Raw genomic sequence first — 20,714 nt, forward strand, 5'->3', positions numbered from 1 at the left:
CTTATAGCTATTCTTACGAAGATTCTTGGGGGAGGTGATACACATAATCTATCAATAGAATCATAGAACAGTTAGGGTTGGAAAGGAACTTAAAGATCATCTAGTTCCAACCCCACTGCCATGGGCAGGGAAACCTCACACTAAACCATGTCACCCAAGGTTTCGTCCAACCTGACCTTGAACACCGCCAAGGATGGAGCATTCACAAGTTCTCTGGGCAACCCATTCCAGTGCCTCACCACCCTCACAGTAAAAAACTTCCTTCTTATATCCAATCTAAACTTCCCCTGTTTAAGTTTGAACCCGTTACCCCTTGTCCTGTCACTACAGTTCCTGATGAAGTCCCTCCCCAGCATCCTTGTAGGCCCCCTTCAGATCCTATAAGGCTGCTATGAAGTCTCCATGCAGCCTTCTCTTCTCTTCTCCAGGCTGAACAGCCCCAACTTTCTCAGCCTGTCTTCATGAGGGAGATGCTTGAGCACCCTTATTATCCTTGTGGCCCTCCTCTGGACTTGTTCCAACAGTTCCATGTGCTTTTTATGTTGAGGACACCAGAACTGCACACAATACTCCAAGTGAGGTCTCACCAGAGCAGCGTAGAGAGGCAGGATCACCTCCTTAGACCTGCTGGTCACGCTCCTCTTGATGCAGCCCAGGATACGGTTGGCTTTCTGGGCTGCAAGCACACACTGAAGCCGGCTCATGTTCATTTTTTCATCGACCAACACCTCCAAGTCCTTCTCTGCAGGGCTGCTCTGAATCACTTCTCTGCCCAACCTGTAGCTGTGCCTGGGATTGCCCCGACCCAGGTGTGGGATCTTGCACTTGCCATGGTTAAACTTCATCAGGCTGGCATCAGCCCACCTCACAAGCGTGTCGAGGTCCCTCTGGATGGCATCCCTTCCCTCCAGCGTATCAACCGAACCACACAGCTTGGTGTCATCGGCAAACTTGCTGAGGGCGCACTCAATCCCACTGTCCATGTCACCGACAAAGATGCTGAACAAGACCGGTCCCAACACCGATCCCTGAGGGACACCACTCGTTACCGGTCTCCAGAAGGACATCGAGCCATTGACCACAACTCTTTGCGTGCGGCCATCCAGCCAGTTCTTTATCCACTGAGTGGTCCACCCATCAAATTGATGTCTCTCCAATTTAGAGACAAGGATGTCATGCGCAACAGTGTCGAACGCTTTGCACAAGTCCAGGTAGATGATGTCAACTGCTCTGCCCCTGTCCATCAGTTCCATAGCCCCATCATAGAAGGCCACCAAATTGGTCAGGCAGGATTTCCCCTTAGTGAAGCCATGCTGGCTGTCACCAACCACCTCCTTGTTTTTCATGTGCCTTAGCATGCCTTCCAGGAGAATCTGCTCCAAGAGTTTGCCAGGCACAGAGGTGAGACTGACTGGTCTGTAATTCCCCGGGTCATCCATTTTCCCCTTCTTGAAAATGGAGGTTATATTTCCCTTCTTCCAGTCGTCGGGAACTTCACCTGACTGCCATGATTTTTCAAATATGATGGACAGTGGCTTAGCAACTTCATTCACCAGCTCCTTCAGGACCCGCGGATGGATTTCATCAGGTCCCATGGACTTGTGTACGTTCAGGTTTTTAAGATGGTCTCGAACCAGATCCTCTCCTACAGTGGGCCTAGGGTCTTCATTCTCACAGTCCCTGCATTTGCCTTCCAAGACTTGGGTGGTGCGGTCAGAGACTTTGCCAGTGAAGACTGAGGCAAAGAAGTTATTACCAACCTCGGCCTTCTCCAAATCCTGGGTAGCCAGTTCTCCAGATATCTTCCGAAGGGGGCCTACGTTGTCCCTACTCTGTCTTTTATGCGCTATGTACCTATAGAATCCCTTCCTGTTATCCTTAACATCCCTAGCCAAGTTCAATTCTAACTGGGCCTTAGCCTTCCTCACCTGGTCCCTAGCTTCCCGGATAGAATCCCTGTATTCTTCCCAGGCCGCCTGTCCCTGCTTCCACCTTCTATAAGCCTCTTTTTTCCTTTGAATTTTCCTCAGCAGTTCCTTATCCATCCAAGGAGGTCTCCTGGCCCTCCTGCTGCACTTCCTTCTAGTTGGGATGCAACACTCCTGAGCTTGGAGCAGGTAATCCTTGAATAACAACCAAGAGTCTTGGCCCCCCCTGCCCTCTAGGGCTATATCCCATGGAATCTTATTAAGCAGTCTCCTGAAGAGGCCAAAGTCTGCTCTCTTGAAGTCCAGGGCAGTGAGCTTGCTGCACGCTCTTCTCACTGTCCTGAGGATCTCAAACTCTACCATCTCATGATCCCTACAATCAAGGCTGCCCTGGAGCGTCACATTTCCAACCAGCCCTTCCCTGTTTGTGAGCAGGAGGTCAAGCATGGCACCTCTCCTTGTCAGCTCCTCTATTACTTGCAGAAGGAAGTTGTCTTCCACACAATCGAGGAACCTCCTGGATTGCTTGTGCCAGGCTGTACCGTCACTCCAACACATGTCAGGGTGGTTGAAGTCCCCCATGAGGACAAGGACCTGTAAGAGTAAGGCTGTTCCTATCTGCCTATAGAACGCTTCATCCACAGAGTCCTCTTGATCAGGCAGTCTGTAACAGTTCCCTACAGTAATGTCCCCCATAGCTGTTCTCCCTTTAACCTTGACCCACAAACTCTCTGTTGACTGATCACTCGTCCCCAGACAGCGTTCCATACACTCCAGCCTATCCCTAACACAAATAGCAACTCCCCCTCCCCATCTGCTGGGCCTGTCTCTTCTAAAGAGCCTGTAACCTTCCATTCCAACACTCCAGTCATAGGAGCCATCCCACCATGTTTCTGTGATACCTATTATATCATATCCCCATAGATGTGCACACATCTCTAATTCCTCGTTTGTTCCCTATACTACAGGTGTTTGTATAGAGGCATCTGAGCTGAGCTCCAAATGAAGCCGGCTCATTGGCTGGAGCAGCTGGAATATCTCTGCATCGCTCCGAGCATTTATTATAGGTGCTGGTATCTGACTGGGTGTGTTGGGATGAAACAATGCCCCTCTCCCCCAACACATCTAGTTTAAAGCAACCTTGACCAGTCTGGCAAGGTTCTACCAAAATCACTCTTCTTCTTCTTTGCCAGACTAGCTCCATCAGCCCCCAGTAGACCTGGCCTACTAAATTGAGTCCCATGTTCTAGATACCAAAATCCCTGACTATGGCATCACCCTTCTAACCATTTATTAACCTGGCCAATCCTCCTAGCCTTTATGGAGTCCTCCCCTTTATCCTGGAGAACTGACAAAAAGACTATCTGAGCTCCAGAGCCCCTAACCACCTCTCCCAGGGCTCTGTAGTCCTTCTTAATGTTCTCCGGGTTACTGCTATCTATATCACTAGCACTCACACGGATCACTAGAAGTGGGTAATAGTCTGTGGAACTCACTAGAGCAGGCAGCCTCTCTGCAACATCCCTGATCCGTGCCTCTGGTAGGCAACACACCCCCCTTGAGACTGGGTCAGGCCGACAGATGAGTGCTTCTGTTCCTTTCAAAGCAGAGTCCCCTCCCACTGTGACCCGCCGCTTTTTCCTGGCAGCACCAGTAGTGATCTTTACTAGTGCATCAGGTAGTTGTTCATGTTGTGAGGTATGTGCTTCCTCATTTGCCCCCTGCAGAACTGTGAAGCGGTTCTGGGTGGGGACATCAGATTTAGGCGGAAGCCCCTTGCTTTTAACTGTCTTCTTGCTCCTTTTTTTGTTGTTTTTTTTGTTACTATTTCCCAGCTTCCCGGGTTAGCGGCCTCCTTCTTTCCTGCATGAGCTACAATGGACGCTGAGGCCCCTGCACAGTTTGGCTCTGGAGCAAGCAGTGCTGCTTCCTCTCAGCTTCCCTGACATCTTGCAGCTCATTGATAGTGTCCCGCAGCTCAGTCACCTGCTGCAGGAGGACCTCCACCAGGGAGCACCGAGTGCAGCCCTGCCCATTGTGCACCCTCACCTCACAAGACCAGTGCAGGTACTGTCTACACTCCGAGCTCTGCACTGCAGCCTCCTCTCTCATCGGCTCTGTCTGGGTGCCTACACTGGCCACCGTCGGGGCAGCCAGAGCAGAGCTCCTAGACTGGGCCCTGCTCATACGGTGGGTGCTCACCATTCTGCTCACCTGCCCACGCTAACTGCCACACAAACTGACTCGCCTTGCTCCTGGTTGCTCAAGCTCCCGGGAGTGGGATTTTAACCACTCAGCACCGCCCCCTGTGAGTCAGCTGCTCCTTGGCTGAGCTGCGGGCTCCTGGGCAAGTTCTGTCAAGGACTTGAGGCTCCCTTGGTGGCTCTTACCACTCTGAATTGAGGCTCCTGGATGCAGAACTTCCCTTCGCTCAGGTGTTGAAGGCGTCCTCTCTTGAGCTACTCACCTCACCCATTAATAATAACTCTTATCTATAAATATATATATAGAACTCTTATCAATAAATACCTCTGAAATAGGCTTGTATCTCTAATTATCCAGAATACATTTTTAAAAGTCCTGCTGATAATTGCAATAGATGGTTTTGTTTAAATACACACTGAGTGCAAAGTTTCAGCAATACTTCTGTAAGTGCTCCTGTAGGTTTTAGGGAAAGTCTTGACATTATTTGCTTACTAAATATAACTATTATTTTTAAACATAGGGTGTAGCTAGCTAAATTAAGAAAAATAAAATATATAGAGATGAAAGAAGTTTCTCACGACATGATCAGACTCCCATATTGACAACTGAAAAAGTGTTAGCTTTGATCCTCAAACTGGATTCTTGAACTTTTTTAACCACTATTAACCAACATACTCTCAAGTATTTTGCAAGCACAAATAAAAGGGTCACTATCACACAGTACCAGAGTTTGAAGCTACGCAGAATATTGTCATGGGATGTGGAGGTCTATTCTTATGTACAATTACATTGCACAGTTGCAATGCTGGAGGGACACGTTCATGGTAAAGCTCTCAAAAATCACACTGTTCAACGTCATCAGCACACAACTAATTTAGCAAAATAAAGTTTGTTGGTACAACTATGCTACTTCCAGTATTAAGCTATTACTTCTCCCTAACAGATAACAAGCTGTCTCAGGCTGTAAGATAATGCTCCATGCTCTCCTTACTCTTCTACTAATACCAAACACCAGCATCTGACTTCAGCTTTTTGCTCATGTAACCAACAGAAGACATGAGGTCTGATGTATATATCTGCTGTTAAGATTAATGTTGTTAAGATGCCCACTGAAGTAGCTCAACAGCCTTCATAATAATCTTTGCCCTTATATTCTGGTACTATGCCAAAACAGAGGAACAAATCCCTAACTTCATGAGAATAAGAACTTTGATAACAAATTACTTGAATTCACTTGCAACCATAAAACATTTTAAAGGCTGATTTATTTTGCTTTTGTTAACTTCTTTAATCTCTGATGTACTAAGCTGGAAAACATGTTAGGTTTTCTTTTAAATTCAAGTTTTTTGACTGAATATTTGGAAGACAAGTCAGTTCTTTGAGGTTTCTCCCTCATTCTGTTCTCTCTTTTGCTTCCCATTATCACTGTTTAGTGCCCACTCTGTATTCTATACAAGATCACTGTAAGAGCAGAGAAGGCTGACACCACGCCAGGTCAAGAAGCCATTAACAGGAAAGGGTGTGAAGAAAGAGGAGGAAGTGACACAAGCATCACAGCCATAGGCAGAGCATTACCCAGCGTGATTCTTCATGCTCCATTTTCCTTGAATTCTTACTTCTACACACTTTGCCAGTTAAGAAAAACTAAAATAATTCAGCATTAAATATAAATGATAGAGCAAATATACAGTTCCCATTTCCATATACCATATTTTACAAAATAAACAGGCAATGTATTATTTTTAATTTCTGTAATATATAAAGTTGTATTAGTTACCTGGTAACAATGCATCTTCTGAATTAGTTAAGACACAAGTAGGCAGCAGACAGTCTCCTGGTGAACTACTTGGAAGTATCTGAGACATTTGTGAAGCTAGGAATTTGTAAATAAATGAGTTAGACCTACTTGCAAAGATACAGATTTCCGCACCATCAATTCATATTTCAAACCAGCTCAACTGTAAGACATAACTCACTGCTTTGCCAACTATAACCATATAAATAATTAGACTGCTCAAGAGTATCCTAAATTTACATACTAAGAAAAAAAGCTACTACATCTTCTACAATTTTAAACAATTTCTTTTTCTAAATAACCACATTTCTATGATACTAAAGAATGACAGCAAACTTTTTAGAAAATATAAGACCTTTCTAAGCTAATTGAGGCATTTTACTACATAATCTGTCAAATTCCGCAGTTAGCAGCAAAGCACTGACATAGCAGAAATGCATTTAAAAATGCTTGAAGGCATTACCTTAAAACTAGAAGAGAAAACAAATAAAAGCCATGCCAAAATAAATTAATTTCCTTTTTCATCCATGTATCACTGGTTCTTTACTTTCCTCCCGCAACTATTTCTGAAATTATAAACTGACAGTCTAGTTGACATAGACTTCTTAAAGCTTCAAATACTACTGATTCCCACCCACTCAAAAGATGTTCCACATTTCAACAGTTTTTATCATAACTGGCAAAACCTAATGACTTAGGCCTCAATGCCTTCACAGTAATGAAAGGGAAACACTAAAAAATTATTTGAAAACTGCAATCTAGATTTAATTCACCAGGATATGCATTTTGAAATAAATTAGATTTATCTGATTGGGTTATCCAATTTATTTTTTTAAATCCTGTTCTTCAGTACCTGGACAGATGTCTCGTCAATTTTCAACTACTTTATGAACTGTTGGCCTGGGACTAGTACCATTACAATCTTTGTCAAGTACAACACTCACATTAAAATTTAAAAGGAAAGAAGACTTAAGAGTTTCACTGTAAAGTTTAACCAAGTTGTGGTAATATCAATTTACAAGTTTAGAAAGTCTAGCTTAACTTTAGTCCTCTTGAGCAGTCTAACCATTAAGAAATTCCTCTCTGCAATCATTATCTTCCATGATTTCTTGTGCCCTTTGATGGAAAGGAACTAAAAGCTAAAGCATTCACAACTACTTGAAACCTGGCAAGCAGGGAGGACATTGCAATCAAGATATAAGAAAAGGTTTGAAGGCCAGAGCAAGACAAAAGAACCAGAAATTCAGCAATAAAGATGGTAGCCATTTGTGCATGGATAGGTAAAATTTAACTCCTTACCAGTAGGAGAAATATTTTCTCTTTTTTCCTTCATCTCCTTTATTCTTCTTTCCATTGCACTGTATTGATCTTTCACCTTATTAACAGGGCTGTATACAAGTGAACCATTGTCTTCAAATAGTAGAACTGGTACATCAATTTCTACACAAAGAAATTGCATTTGTACATTAGTATTTATGTGCTATAACAATCTCAAATTTTTTTCCCCAAAAACTGGAAAAAAATAGGTTCCTTTGGTTCTCTTAACATCACTACAGATGCCTTAATACTGCAAATTGCAAAGAACTCTGTAAAAACTAAGTCAACTTTGCAAGTAAAAACATACTTAAAAATGCATAGAAGTAAAACCAAACAAACCCAAACCCAGCCAATCAAACCAAACACACAAAACAAAACCCCATCAAGTACTTTAAGGAAATAACTGAAGATGTTTGAATCTTAGTCTAAAGTAGCTCTTACCAGCATTAACTGCTATCTTCTGTATGGCTAATTCTTTAGCCATCTGGTCCAATCTTTTCTGCAGCTTTCTATCATTTTCTGGAGTTCTTTCAACAAAGTCTTTTGGCTGCATACATTTGTGCTACAAGACACAAAAAGCTATCAATTATATGGTATAAAACTGCCAGAAGTAACTACACTTCTTATTTGCTTACCACTTTGCCATAGTATTTATCATCAGTGCCTAACTATGCTTCCTAGCACTTCCTTGAGAGTCACAGGTAATAGCAAAAGTTAAAGCATGCTTTGGAAAACGTTAATACAAAAGAAGAAAGAACCTAGCAGATTTTTTTTCATGTTAGATTTTATTAAAAAGCAGACTAAATAACCATCTTTTCCTTTTTGCTTGTAGCAAAGCTAAGGCTTGAAAGATTTTTTTTTTTTTTCTAAATACCAGTGTTTTAGCATTTGTTGCAACTCAGTGAAACATAAACCACATCAGAGATGTTTTATGTCATTATGTCATTTTAGCTTAAACCTTAACTTCTTTATTCATAAATATAAAATCTCTTTTATTATACTTTCTCCAGATATCATATCATCGTAGCCATAGCCCACCTCCAAAAACCTACTCAGACACATACAGCTTACAGAATATCCTGATAATGAACAACTCAAATACTTGAGGTCAGGAAGTCAAATTCAGACTTTAAAGTTTACTAGTCTAGGCCTATGAAAAAAAAAAACCAAAACAAAACCACCCATACCCACATACTCACTTTTTTGATTGGTTGTGGCAATTCTTCATTAGCAGCTACCACAGGAAATAAGGCTTCATCAACATGTACTCTAGTTTCTCGACACCTGTATAATAAATTAGAGCAGTTGTGTTTATGTTTTTAAGAACGAGAAACTTTATTGCAAAAACAGTCATCTAAGCTCTGTAATAATAAAACACCAACCCTTCCTCAGTGTGTATCCTCAGCATAAATACTTCAATGGGGAATAAAAAAATCTATATATATGATGCACCAAATATAGGACATATTTTTTTGTCCTAACGATGCTCTCTAAATTGTTGTTCTGAAACCCAAAGATTCCCACTCATATTTTATTTTCCACACATTCAAAAATCATTATATTAAGTCCTTTTGGCCAGATTCTCATGAATCTCAAATTTACCCAACTTGTGAGGACTGTAGGCTTTAACTGTTCACTACCCAGCAACCATAACCTTAACTTGCCTCAAATTGGTCACTGTGATGACAGTAAACTCCCAACTATAATCTACAGAATGCCATGGGGTGGAGGACCTTATTCAGGCAAATGAAGAAGGAGGCGTCATCTGATCATGCCTTTATATCTTAGCCCTAAGTCTCAGTTTTCTGCCTCCTCTGTGTATATGCAATGCTAAAACCAGCCCCTTATTGAAGGGCCATCTATATTTATGCAAACTTTTTTAATTACAAAACCAAAAACTCCAACTGACACCTTACCCCCTGTTTTTCCTGTCTTTTCATTTCAAAGACTGACTTGAGAACAGTGGGACTAATGTTACCTAATGAGAACACTAAGAATGATGTCAAGACAAGAAATTGGTTAATACATAAAAGTTCTTTTGATCAAAATAGATCAATACAGTTTTATTATCAAACAATAAATAAACTAATTATGAAAAAAAAAAGCATAGAACATCAACGGACTACACTAGTTTCCTCAGAAGTCATTCAAAACTGTGATTCTAGTGACACCTAGTGATCTAACTGCTATAAAGTTTGTAACTGCAGAATTATAATCCAATGCTTTGTTACTCAGTATTGAATAAGAAGCCAAACCATGACATGTTTTTGTCAAACTAACCGAGTTAAGAGTTTAGAATTCTCTGGAGCATGAAACAGAGATGATACTCAACATGCTGAGCTTCAGTAGCTGTTATTAAATTCTGGATAATAATCAGCATAGATGTAAACTGCGTTAAAACTTACATTAATTCAGAGATTTTGTTGATTCAGAGAGGCTAAGCATAATAAATTTGACCACTAAATATGTTATGAGCATTTTTTACTTTGCAGACAAATCTGAATGTAAATGATTTATCTATCATGTTTGTGACAGGAGTTACTGTACTAAGAATATACCGGTAAAGTTTCCCAGTTATGGGTTAGATTAAGTATTCTTAATTTGTACATGGATTATAGTAATTCTATTTTATGTAGGGTTCTTTTTGTTGGGTTTTGATTTTTATTTTTTTTAGGTTGCTCACTGAAGTATTTGAATTAAAGTACTATTTTTTTCAGTGATCCAAAAGCTGTCACTCATTTTGAATTAAACTTATAATTTATTTGCATGACTCTTAAAGCAAGTCCACGATTATGTGCACTATCTTTAAAGTCAGACATATCTACAATTCTTAGAAAACACAAAAGGGAAACAACACATATAAAAAAATTAAGAATACATTTACTCTAGAGTTGTTATTTTTTTGAGGAAATTCAACTGTCATCTTAAAGAGTCTTCTTCCTAATCAAATTACTTCCTATTAAACTGTAGAACTGCATTCATTAACCATGCCAAGTGCAAGGTCCTACACCTGGGTTGGAGCAATCCCAGGCATAGCTACAGGTTGGGCAAAGAAGAGATTCAGAGCAGCCCTGCGGAGAAGGACTTGGGGGTGTTGGTCAATGAGAAAGTGAACATGAGCCGGCTTCAGTGTGCGCTCGCAGCCCAGAAAGCCAACCATATCCTGGGCTGCATCAAGAGGAGCATGACCAGCAGGTCGAAGGAGGTGATCCTGCCCCTCTACTCTGCTCTCGTAAGACCTCACTTGGAGTATTGTGTACAGTTCCAGTGTCCTCAACATAAAAAGGACATGGAACTGTTGGAACAAGTCCAGAGGAGGGCCATGAGGATGATCAGGGGACTGGAGCACCTCCCTCATGAAGACAGGCTGAGAAAGTTGGGGCTGTTCAGCCTGGAGAAGAGAAGGCTGCGTGGAGACCTCAGAGCAGCCTTATAGGATCTGAAGGAGGCCTATAAGGATGCTCGGGAGGGACTATTCTTCAGGGACTGTAGTGACAGAACAAGGGGTAACGGGTTCAAACTTAAACAGGGAAAGCTTAGATTGCATATAAGGAAGAAATTCTTTATTGAGAGGGTGGTGAGGCACTGGAATGGGTTGCCCAGGGAGGTTGTGAATGCTCCATCCTTGGCGGTGTTCAAGGCCAGGTTGGATGAGGCCTTAGGTGGCATGATTTAGTGTGGGGTGTCCCTGCCCATGGCAGGGGGGTTTGAACTAGATGATCTTAAGGTCCTTTCCAACCCTAACTATTCTATGATTCTATGATTCAGTTTAGATTCAAATATATGCTTGTACTGTGAAGCAGAAGTTTCCAGTAATAGTTCAACAAGGCAATGTTCACCAAATACTGTACAAACCATTATAATGTGTTCTTGCTTTTATGGAGAAAAGCAAGTACTATAATATTTTCAGATCATGGACATGTTCCTCTGAGAGGTTCAAGCACTGCTCAGGGGAAAATAACACTAGTAGGCATGCATAACAGTTTGGAAGTAGCTGTTAATCGGGAGTATTTTGCACAAACCAGAACCACCAGGAAATGCTGGAGTAATTGCTTATGATTTGCTTCCTTGTCTGGTGTTTTTAAAGCTCAAACATAAAAAACTAGCATCCAGATTAAATACCATATACTGCAGCATTCTGTTTCCAATACCAAGATTCCCAGAAGTATGTAAAAACATGAAAACACAGCCAAACATTCCCAGTTTACTTTGCTATGTTCCACAGATTTCTGGTTTAGAGATCATCAGATACCATACTGTATCTGTTTTTTGATAAAACCAAATGTTTAATTGCTTCAGCATTTTTGTAACCAGTATAAATCCTTGCTGAATATGACTCTGCAACAAGGAGCTCTCCAGCCTAAACTGTGTTTTACTAAAAATGATTATTTACTGTTTTCTGTATAAGTTACTCCTGGGGAGATTCCAGTTAGATTCTAGAGGAAAATTTGTTACAACAGCCATTGGAATAATCTCCCCAGGGAAGTAGTGGATTCCCCAGCATTGGACAGTTTTAAGATTCACCTGGACAGGGTGCTGGCCACCTTGTATAGACTGTGCTTTTGCCAGGGAAGGTTGGACCATGATTCTTGAGGTCCCTTCCAACCTGGTATTCTATGATTCTCTGAATCTGTCTCCAGACATATTCATGTGATGATTTCCAATTCTTCTACTGGAAAATACATATTCATTTCCCACTCAGACTCCTCATATGAACCTTGGTGTTCGCAAGAGTCTCTCCCCCTCCCACATTTTTTCCAGGCTGAAGCATTCTTGTCTTCCATTGTGTCTTACGAAACAACATTCCAAGTGTGTAACCATGATAAAAACCATGTCATTCCACTACATGAGTTTTTATGTTCTATTTGATTTTTGACTACTGCTGAGGTGACAATCATATGAAAACATTTCCTGTGAGTCTCAAAATCTTAAATTTCCCCTCATACAATATGATCATCTTTCCAATATACTTAAGAGGATTTAAGATTTAAATAGTCTCCTTGATATCAGTAAGAATTTTATTCCCTTCACTGTCTTACTTTTGGTGTTACAGTATGAACACTGGTAGTATAGCTGTGTCTGTACTTACAAGAAGATTCTATGAAATATTTTGAACAACCATCCACACACGAATTAAGATGAAGCAATAACTAAAATATTTTGCTTTGCACTGTGCTCCAATAGGAGTCACCTAATCCCCAGTCTACACTAAAAAGTCACCCCTTACTATTACATTCCCTAAAATTAAATTTCACAGCATTTCTGACCATTCTGAGAACATTACGCTTGCTATTGAATAGAGCAGCTGGTTAATCAAGCCTTCTTTTTTTTAGTAATGCTAAAACTTCAAGTCATGCAAATTCTGCATTATTTGCTTACACAGTTAGCAGGTTCAAACTAAGCTTCCATTCATACAGAACCACTTTTTACTGGCACATACTATATTCAGTCCTTCTTGTTTACATTGTCCCAGGGTTCAGACTGTCTTCTGCCTGCCAAACCTCTGAGGTGATATGGTAGGCATACATAATTTCAAGTCACACACTCCAGTTCTCTCATCTTACTACAAAAAAAAAAAAATTAGCATGTATGCTAACACACTCATTTTAATTTTGTATTGTCTATACCTCATTCGTGTAATTCCATGACTAGTGAGACTACACATTATTTTCTCTTATGTAAGCTTTTACCACTCCTGACCCATACTTTGCTTAAGAATATGATACTCCTCTGAATTCTGCGAAGAGTATACACCAGTTTAAGTTTTATATTCTTGTGTACCTTTCTGCACTAACTTTAAACTAAAAAGTAGGAGAGAAAGATTACAGAGAAGTTCAATCAATCCACAGCTTGGATCTTGCTCCGTAATAATGTACCTCTATTCCAGATGAATCCCTCTGTTCCAACAAACCTTCCTTCTAAGCCATATACCAAGACCTTACTTTGTCCAGTGTCAGCTTCAGAAAAAAACCCCAGAAAGATGCTAGCCTTCTCTTTCCTACAAAACAGCTTAAGTTTTTTCCTTTGTTGCTGATATACAGGAATAGTTAAAGTTGCTTGAGGCTTTTACACCTCAAGGCTTCATACTGTCCCCTACAGTATCACACATCTAGCTGTCCATCTGAGCTTTCTGCAGTGCTCATCCACTCAATACCTGCCAGTATTGCACAGGTTCCTCTTGTAGTGAAACTGCTGTAACAGAGAAAGCATTCTTGTATGTCACATCCTAGACTTTCCCCTGTAAGGCACTCTCATTCTTCTTCTGTTGCAGATGCTACTCACCTGGACTTTTCTGGGATCCTCTTAGCACATCCAAGTCCTCGAACAGTTTATAATTCTTATGACTAAGGTTTCAAATTCCAGATTTATACATTTAGCCATTTGAACAGCATATTTAATTTTACAACCAAAGATTCCTACTGAAATGACCATTTTCCCCACACTCAGTGGCACCAGGTCCAAGAAAGGTATATTCACACAGACAGAATTTTGCACCACCCTCATATCTGGGAACTTAGGTATTTCTTCCTCGGTATTAAAACTGGATGCTTCTGCAGAACTGCATGAATTTCTTTTTCTGATGTGTATCAGAAATTTTATGGTTGCACTGGCCTACATTTAAGTAGCTGCAGAGCTCAGCTTTGCATCCCCCTGTTTTTTATTTTTACTTTTGCACTTAGCAGACTTCTATCTCTCCATGCATATTACAGTTGGTATAGGAGAGAGCCTCTTTACTTACATTCTAATTTCTTTCATCACAGTAAATCACCAATTGGAGTGTTTAACACATGCATGTTCTTAAACAACATGTTTTTATACTTCATCTGAAATCTAAGTTTGGCCTCACAACCACTTTGCAAACTCAGAGAAGCAGCTATGGACTAGCAAATTCTCATGGAGTGGCTGCACAGCTAAATCTATTTTTTCTTTTTTTAATTTAACTTTTTCCTGTATGGTAGCTGAAAATCTTCAAGCAGTGCTGCTCTGATTTTTCCAAATGTCTTAAAAGCCAGATTACATGTGGATCTCTTTATTTCTCGCTAGGAGACACTCTGTCTACAGAAGCTAAGTACAGAAACAGTAAAATGTCCCTGATGCTTTTTCAAAACAAAAAAAAAAAAAAAGAAAGAATTCTATTCAACATAAGCATCTAGTCTTCACTGCCTATGCATGTCAGCTGAGAGCAAAGGACTGGAACACTGAATGGTTCTACTATGGAACTACCTCAATGCATTCATTTTTTAAGAATTAACATTTTATCTTTTTATACAAGTAATGTGCTCTATAATAGCAAAATGTCATAGGAAACTTATTTACTCACAGATTTATCACTATTTCAAATAAATTAAAAAAAAAAAACAACCAACCAAGTTCTGTACTTCAGTTTTTAAATAAAACAATACTAGAATCCATTATCTCTGGAATATGTCACATATTCACAAGCACTCACTTCTCCACCCAGAGTACAGAAACTATTTTTACGCCCATCTTCTGTGCTTTTCTCCATGTAGCCAAATGTCCATCTTTGAAGACTACATGGGTCACGTGCTTGTTCAAAGTTCTTGAAACCTGCAGAAGAAGTACAAAGAGAGCTCATCTTTTAAGTCCAATAATCAGAAAATGCTAATGAAATAAGCTAGCATAGTCCATTTTTAATGTATAAACCATTAGCATAAAAACTTATTCTAAACATAATGTCAAGGACTCTTGATCTTTCTTATCTCTGCAAGAAGGCTCAAGCAATCAAAACTCAAGTCTCATTAGCCAAGCCAATGCAATGCATGCTAGAGAGCTACAGTAGCCTCCTTTTGCTCTCAAACTTCTTCTTTATAGGTTAACCATTTTCATCTCCCTGCCCTAGCTGTATCACTAATCTTGCAACATTTTTATTCACGTAGCCCAACATCATTTCTTGTGAAACTAGTGGTGTCCCTCAGGGATAGGTGTTGGGACTGGTATTGTTCAACATCTTTGTCAGTGACATGGACAGTGGGATTGAGCGCACCCTCAGCAAGTTTGCCGATGACACCAAGCTGTGTGGTTCGGTTGATACGCTGGAGGGAAGGGATGCCATCCAGAGGGACCTTGACACACTTGTGAGGTGGGCTGATGCCAACCTGATGAAGTTTAACCACGCCAAGTGCAAGGTCCCACACCTGGGTTGGAGCAATCCCAGGCACAGCTACAGGTTGGGCAAAGAAGAGATTCAGAGCAACCCTGCGAAGAAGGACTTGGGGGTGTTGGTCGATGAGAAAATGAACGTGAGCCAGCAGTGTGAGCTTGCAGCCCAGAAAGCCAACCATATCCTGGGCTGCATCAAGAGGACGTGACCTGCAGATCGAGGGAGGTGATCCTGCCCCACTACTCTGCTCTGGTGAGACCTCACTTGGAGTATTGTGTGCAGTTCTGGTGTCCTCAACATAAAAAGGGCATGGAACTGTTGGAACAAGGGCAGAGGAGGGCCACGAGGATGATCAGGGGACTGGAGCACCTCCCGTATGAAGATAGGCTGAGAAAGTTGGGGCTGTTCAGCCTGGAGAAGAGAAGGCTGCGTGGAGACCTCAGAGCAGCCTTCCAGTATCTGAAGGGGGCCTACAAGGATGCTCGGGAGGGACTCTTCACTAGGGACTGTAGTGACAGGACAAGGGGTAATGGGTTCAAACTTAAACAGGGGAAGTTTAGATTGGATATAAGGAAGAAATTCTTTACTGTGAGGGTGGTGAGGCATTGGAATGGGTTGCCCAGGGAGGCTGTGAGTGCTCTATCCCTGGCAGTGTTCACGGCCAGGTTGGACACAACCTTGTGTGGCATGGTTTAGTGTGAGGTGTCCCTGCCCGTGGCAGGGGGGTTTGAACTAGATGATCTTAAGTTCCTTTCCAACCCTAACTATTCTATGAAACAGCTAGTACAGAAAGTAGTGGAAAAACTAATTCAGAATTTTATTTCCTGACACAGTGAGCCAAGCCAGTTCGCTATCACATGCTCAGTCACGTGACTACACCTTTTCAGTCATGGGATCTGCTAAAGAGGCTCATCTGTATCATCCGCCAGCACCTTCCACTCCATGTGACTACTTATGATTTTTTCATTTTCTGTAAGAAAAATCTAATATCAGAAGAGATTACATAGGTCTAACAGCACAGCACAAAATAACAAGAAATATTGCTTGAATTATTCATTGAGAGTTGTATTTGCTTCTATAATAAAAACAGTTATTCTTCTGTCACTATCTCAGCTAAATTCACACAGAAAGAGAGGCTTTGGGGAGATCAGCACGATTTCAAAAACTACGGCAAAATACAAAATACACCTACACACATCCAATTGAAGAGCATTGGAAGTTCATGCAAGTGTTATTTAGAGCACAAATGTGGGCTGTAAAGATCTCCATTAACTGGTGATAATGTGCAAGAAGGGAAAATACCAGATTGATTTTGGTCTCTGGTTGAAATTCTACAGCTGGCAATTACACGTATTTTGTACCTACAATTCAGCAATACTTGAGATGGGAAAAAAAAAAAACCAAACCATATACTAAGACTCTTATATATATTTTTACTAGCACTTTCTGGAGCTGAACCACATATGTGGGAGAGTAAATGAAAGAAGAAAATGTCATGGTACTCAGATTAGAAAACATTTTAGTAACAATAGAGCAGCTGCCTACAAGTTAAAGAACACAAAACAACATAAGGTAAGTACTTGAAAACCACAGGTTTTAAACACTCTGATTTGATTTGCCCACAGTATGTGGCAAGTCCAATACTTCATAGCAAATGAATGCCATCATATTACTACACAAAGAGGTTTATAGATACACGGAGGCTTTAATACATTTCCCATCTGTCACTAGTAAGAATTTTACAGTGCTTTCCTTTATTCTCAGGTCCGTGATTATCCTTCTTGCACTTAAAGAACTCATACCACAAAGAAATATACCTAACAAGCAGAACAAGTAAGCTAATTTCTAATTAAGATCCTTCCTATTCTGTTTATTACAAAATAGTTTCCTTACTTTTGCTCCCATATCAAGAAGTTGCTGTTCAAAGGTTTCTGAGTAATTTTCTGTTCTGTTGGATGACCAAACTTCTACAAATGCGGAAATACCTGTATCAGAAGAAAACAAACAGCTAATGAAGTATACCCTATGATAAAATTGGTTAAACTGCCTTTCCAACAGAATTTTACTTTCACACATGCTGCATTCAGTAGCAAATGTAGCTTTTAATAAACTGAGTGTCAGATGGTAGCAGCAGAATGTTCTTCTTAGAGAACTTCTGTCCCTTAGAACAGTTGTAATGGAATAAGCTTAGAAGTTTGACACTGCTTAAACAACTTTTCATTTACTCTATTTAAAATACACTACCAGCTTAAATAAGAAACGCAGTGCCTCTACAAGACTGCTTACTCTTATTAATCACTGCTCATCTTCAGGTTAATAAAAAATTTTAAGACAAGTTGATATAACACAAGTTACAGAATATAACAAAACAAACACAATGGAATTATTCCCTCCAAAAACATGCAGAAAACTCTGCAAAAATATTACTTAACATTTTCCAAATTACTTCAAATTCCACCTTATTTATACTGAATCACCACAAATTATGTACATATCACAGGAGCCAATACAATTTCATTGCCAGCTGCATTATGTAACTTCAGGTATATCACATTTAAGTAGCTTCCTTTATCAACCAGATTAATAATCTCTTCAAGGAATGAAATCAGCCTCGGCTGAGGTCTTTAAACAAACAATCCCAGAAGTATGGACATGGAAGGATAAGCAAATGAAATTCATAACACTGATTTTACTTAGGATGTACACTGAAGTGACCAACAGCTCCATTAAACACGCTAGTTTCCCATTTTGAGTGAGAAGTCAGTAAATTTCCAGAATATTGGAAGAAGGCTGGTTCACAAAAAAAACCCCACTTTACACAAACTGCGGGTGAGACAACTCTCAGAACTCATGAATAAAACTCTGTCAATTTAAAAAGGTCATCCTTGGCAAGCACTGCTTAATTATGTTGGTTACTATGTATGTCCTTCTGATTAATTAAGTAGTTTTCTTCTGTTTTCTTTCTAAATGAAAATCTGAATAACACTCCAACAGTAGAAGCACTTTTATAAAGATTAACATATTTTTGTAATTTCTAGAAATACTTTTAACACACAAGAAATACGGAACACAAACCACCTCCTTAGCCAAACTACATGGTAAAATCTTGTAAGTACTTTGACTTCAGATATATATGGGAACTTAACACAAATCGGCTCCAATGTGCTTTTAATTGTGCTCATTCTACTACTGGACCAAGACAGCTTTTGCCAGATTTGCTTTTTGTCTCGATTTTTCTATTGCAAAAAAAAAAAAAAAATGGACTTGCATTCAAAAAACTAATACCTTACATTTACAGAAAGTTCACATTTACAATTCTCTTAGAAAAATATTTTACAGCATTTCAGTGAAGGTCCAAACTAGGAACTTAGAGGAACATTACTTCAAGGCTGCATGCACCTGCAGTAGGATCAAAGCTGCATGTTACAACAGTTGGCCAATTTTAGCTAATCAAATATACTCCAACAAAAGACAAGGCACTTCGTAGTTTTTGTTCAGTTGATAAAAAGGAAAATGAGAAACGGTTTGTAGTTTTTTCGAAGTAGAAGAGCTCAGAGTACAGCTTTGGTCTTGTAAAGGCCAACTTATGCAGGAAGATCTCAGAGAAGATAGTGATAGTTGGGGGAAACAGACATCAGAGGGCAACCTAGCGAGGCAGAAGCTTAAAAACATGGAGAAGAAACTAGACAGGATCTAGCCATGGCTGACCTGGCCAGAAAGAACAAGGCAGGCACCGATACGTCGCAGCAAAAGGGGCCGCGGCACCGGCCGGGAGCCACCCGAAGGAGCGGTCACCCCTACACTCCCTGCCTGCGGGAAGCTTCCAGCCCTTCCCGCCCCATCGCCTGCTCAGTCTGGCCTGGCTGCGGCCGCGCACAGCCCGACACCCTCTGGGGCATGCCGAGACGCCACCGCCCATTTTCAGGCGCGTTCGCGATGAGTCAGCGCAACTCCTCAGAGAAACCCTTTCCCCATGGGAAAGAAACGCCACGGGGTCAAGCTGGAGACTGACCCGCCCCGAGTGCCGGAACGACCCCAAGGTAAAGACTGGGCGTGAAGGAGGCGAGTGACAGCCCAGCCGAGAAGGACCAGGGGAAAGACCTCAGGGATCAGCAGGGGCCTCCCCGCTCCAGCCCGGCGGCTCCCCTCACCGCCCCCCCCTCGCACAGCGTACGAGCCAGTACCTTTCAGGACGGGCTCCATTCGCGGCGCGCCGCAACTCAACACCAAGATTCCAGAACCCGCCACAGTTTAAAACCGCCTCCACATACTGAGACGGGCCTGCGCGCTGCATCACGCTCCATCGGCGCGCCTGCGCGCTGCACCAGGGCTCAGTCGCGTCTGCGCGCTGCTCCCCGGGGTAGAGAGAGTGGGTTTCATAGTGCTGGTGGGGTCTCGGCGCGTGTGGGAGTCTTTGGCAGGGCTGAATGCGTGAGGGGCGGCGATCGGGCGTTGTTGGTGCCGTGGCTGTAGAAGTCGGGGACTCAAAGTAGTTCTGGCGGCCTGGAAGTCTTCGAATCCTGTGTTCAGTTCTGGGCCGTCTCTGCAAAAAAGACATTGAGGTGCTGGAGCAGGTCCGGAGAAGGGCAACAAAACTGGTGAAGGGTCTGGAGAGTAAGTCTTATGAGGGGCATCTGAGAGAACTGGAGTTGTTTAGTCTGGAGAAGAGAAGGCTCAGGGGGGACCTTACTGCTCTCTACAACTGCCTGAAAGGAGGTTGTAGTGAGGTGGGGGTTGGTCTCCCACGTAATAAGTGATAGGACAAGAGCAAGTGGCCTCAAGCTGTGCCAGGGGAGGGTTACATTGGATATTAGTAAAAATTTCTTCACAGAGAGGCATTGAAAGAGGTTTCCTGGGGAAGTGGTGAAATCACCATCCTTAGAAGCCTTCATAAACCGTGTAGATGAGACCCTCAGTGACATGGTTTAGTGGTCGATTTGGCAGTCCTGGGTTAACGGTTGGACTTGATGATCTTAAAGGTCTTTTCCAACCTGGTCGATTCTGTGTTTCTGGTGTTTTTTTGCAAATAGGTGTGCTCTATCCAGAGAGCTCCAGCCAAGCCTAGCTCTGGGGAACTTTGTTGCAGCCTAAACATAGCTGAAAATGTTTTGAAAAGCTAAACAATAAGTGAGTTGTCTCTGTTCATCATGAAGAGTTCTCAGGCGGCTTCTAGTTTGTAGGAAGGTGCATCAGCACCAGTATCTTCTGAACTCTGTTGGCTCAAACTGCAGTGTTGAAAAATATAACAGAAAACCAAGCAAACCGGGATTAGGGAATGGGCATGGCCAAGCAGTATTTACAGAAGCATCCACAATTACTTGAGGGCAACTGTACCATTAACTGTAGT

At 41.5% G+C, this 20,714-nt stretch overlaps 1 protein-coding gene across 4 annotated transcripts in view; it reads right to left on the reverse strand.

The window, feature by feature from the left end:
* The window catches only part of MCPH1 (microcephalin 1), a gene marked incomplete at its 3' end in the record, with an annotated part of 134,652 nt that extends 114,999 nt beyond the window's left edge, over nt 1-19,653 (reverse strand). For 3 of the 4 annotated variants that reach the window (XM_080615409.1, XM_080615412.1, XM_080615411.1), the window contains exons 1-7: nt 19,552-19,653; nt 17,261-17,352; nt 14,696-14,814; nt 8,445-8,529; nt 7,687-7,807; nt 7,228-7,368; nt 5,911-6,006 (exon numbers count right to left, since the gene is read on the reverse strand). In XM_080615409.1, the coding sequence (XP_080471535.1) occupies nt 5,911-6,006; nt 7,228-7,368; nt 7,687-7,807; nt 8,445-8,529; nt 14,696-14,814; nt 17,261-17,352; nt 19,552-19,570 (673 nt within the window). In that variant the 5' untranslated portion in view covers nt 19,571-19,653. Of the gene's footprint in view, nt 1-5,910; nt 6,007-7,227; nt 7,369-7,686; nt 7,808-8,444; nt 8,530-14,695; nt 14,815-16,246; nt 16,310-17,260; nt 17,353-19,551 lie in introns of those variants that run through there. The other variant, XM_080615410.1, reaches the window with a different exon arrangement.
* Nucleotides 19,654-20,714: the final 1,061 nt, after the last annotated feature.

This window comes from Psittacula echo (genome assembly GCF_963264785.1).
Source record: "Psittacula echo genome assembly, chromosome: 4".
NCBI lineage: Eukaryota > Metazoa > Chordata > Aves > Psittaciformes > Psittacidae > Psittacula > Psittacula echo.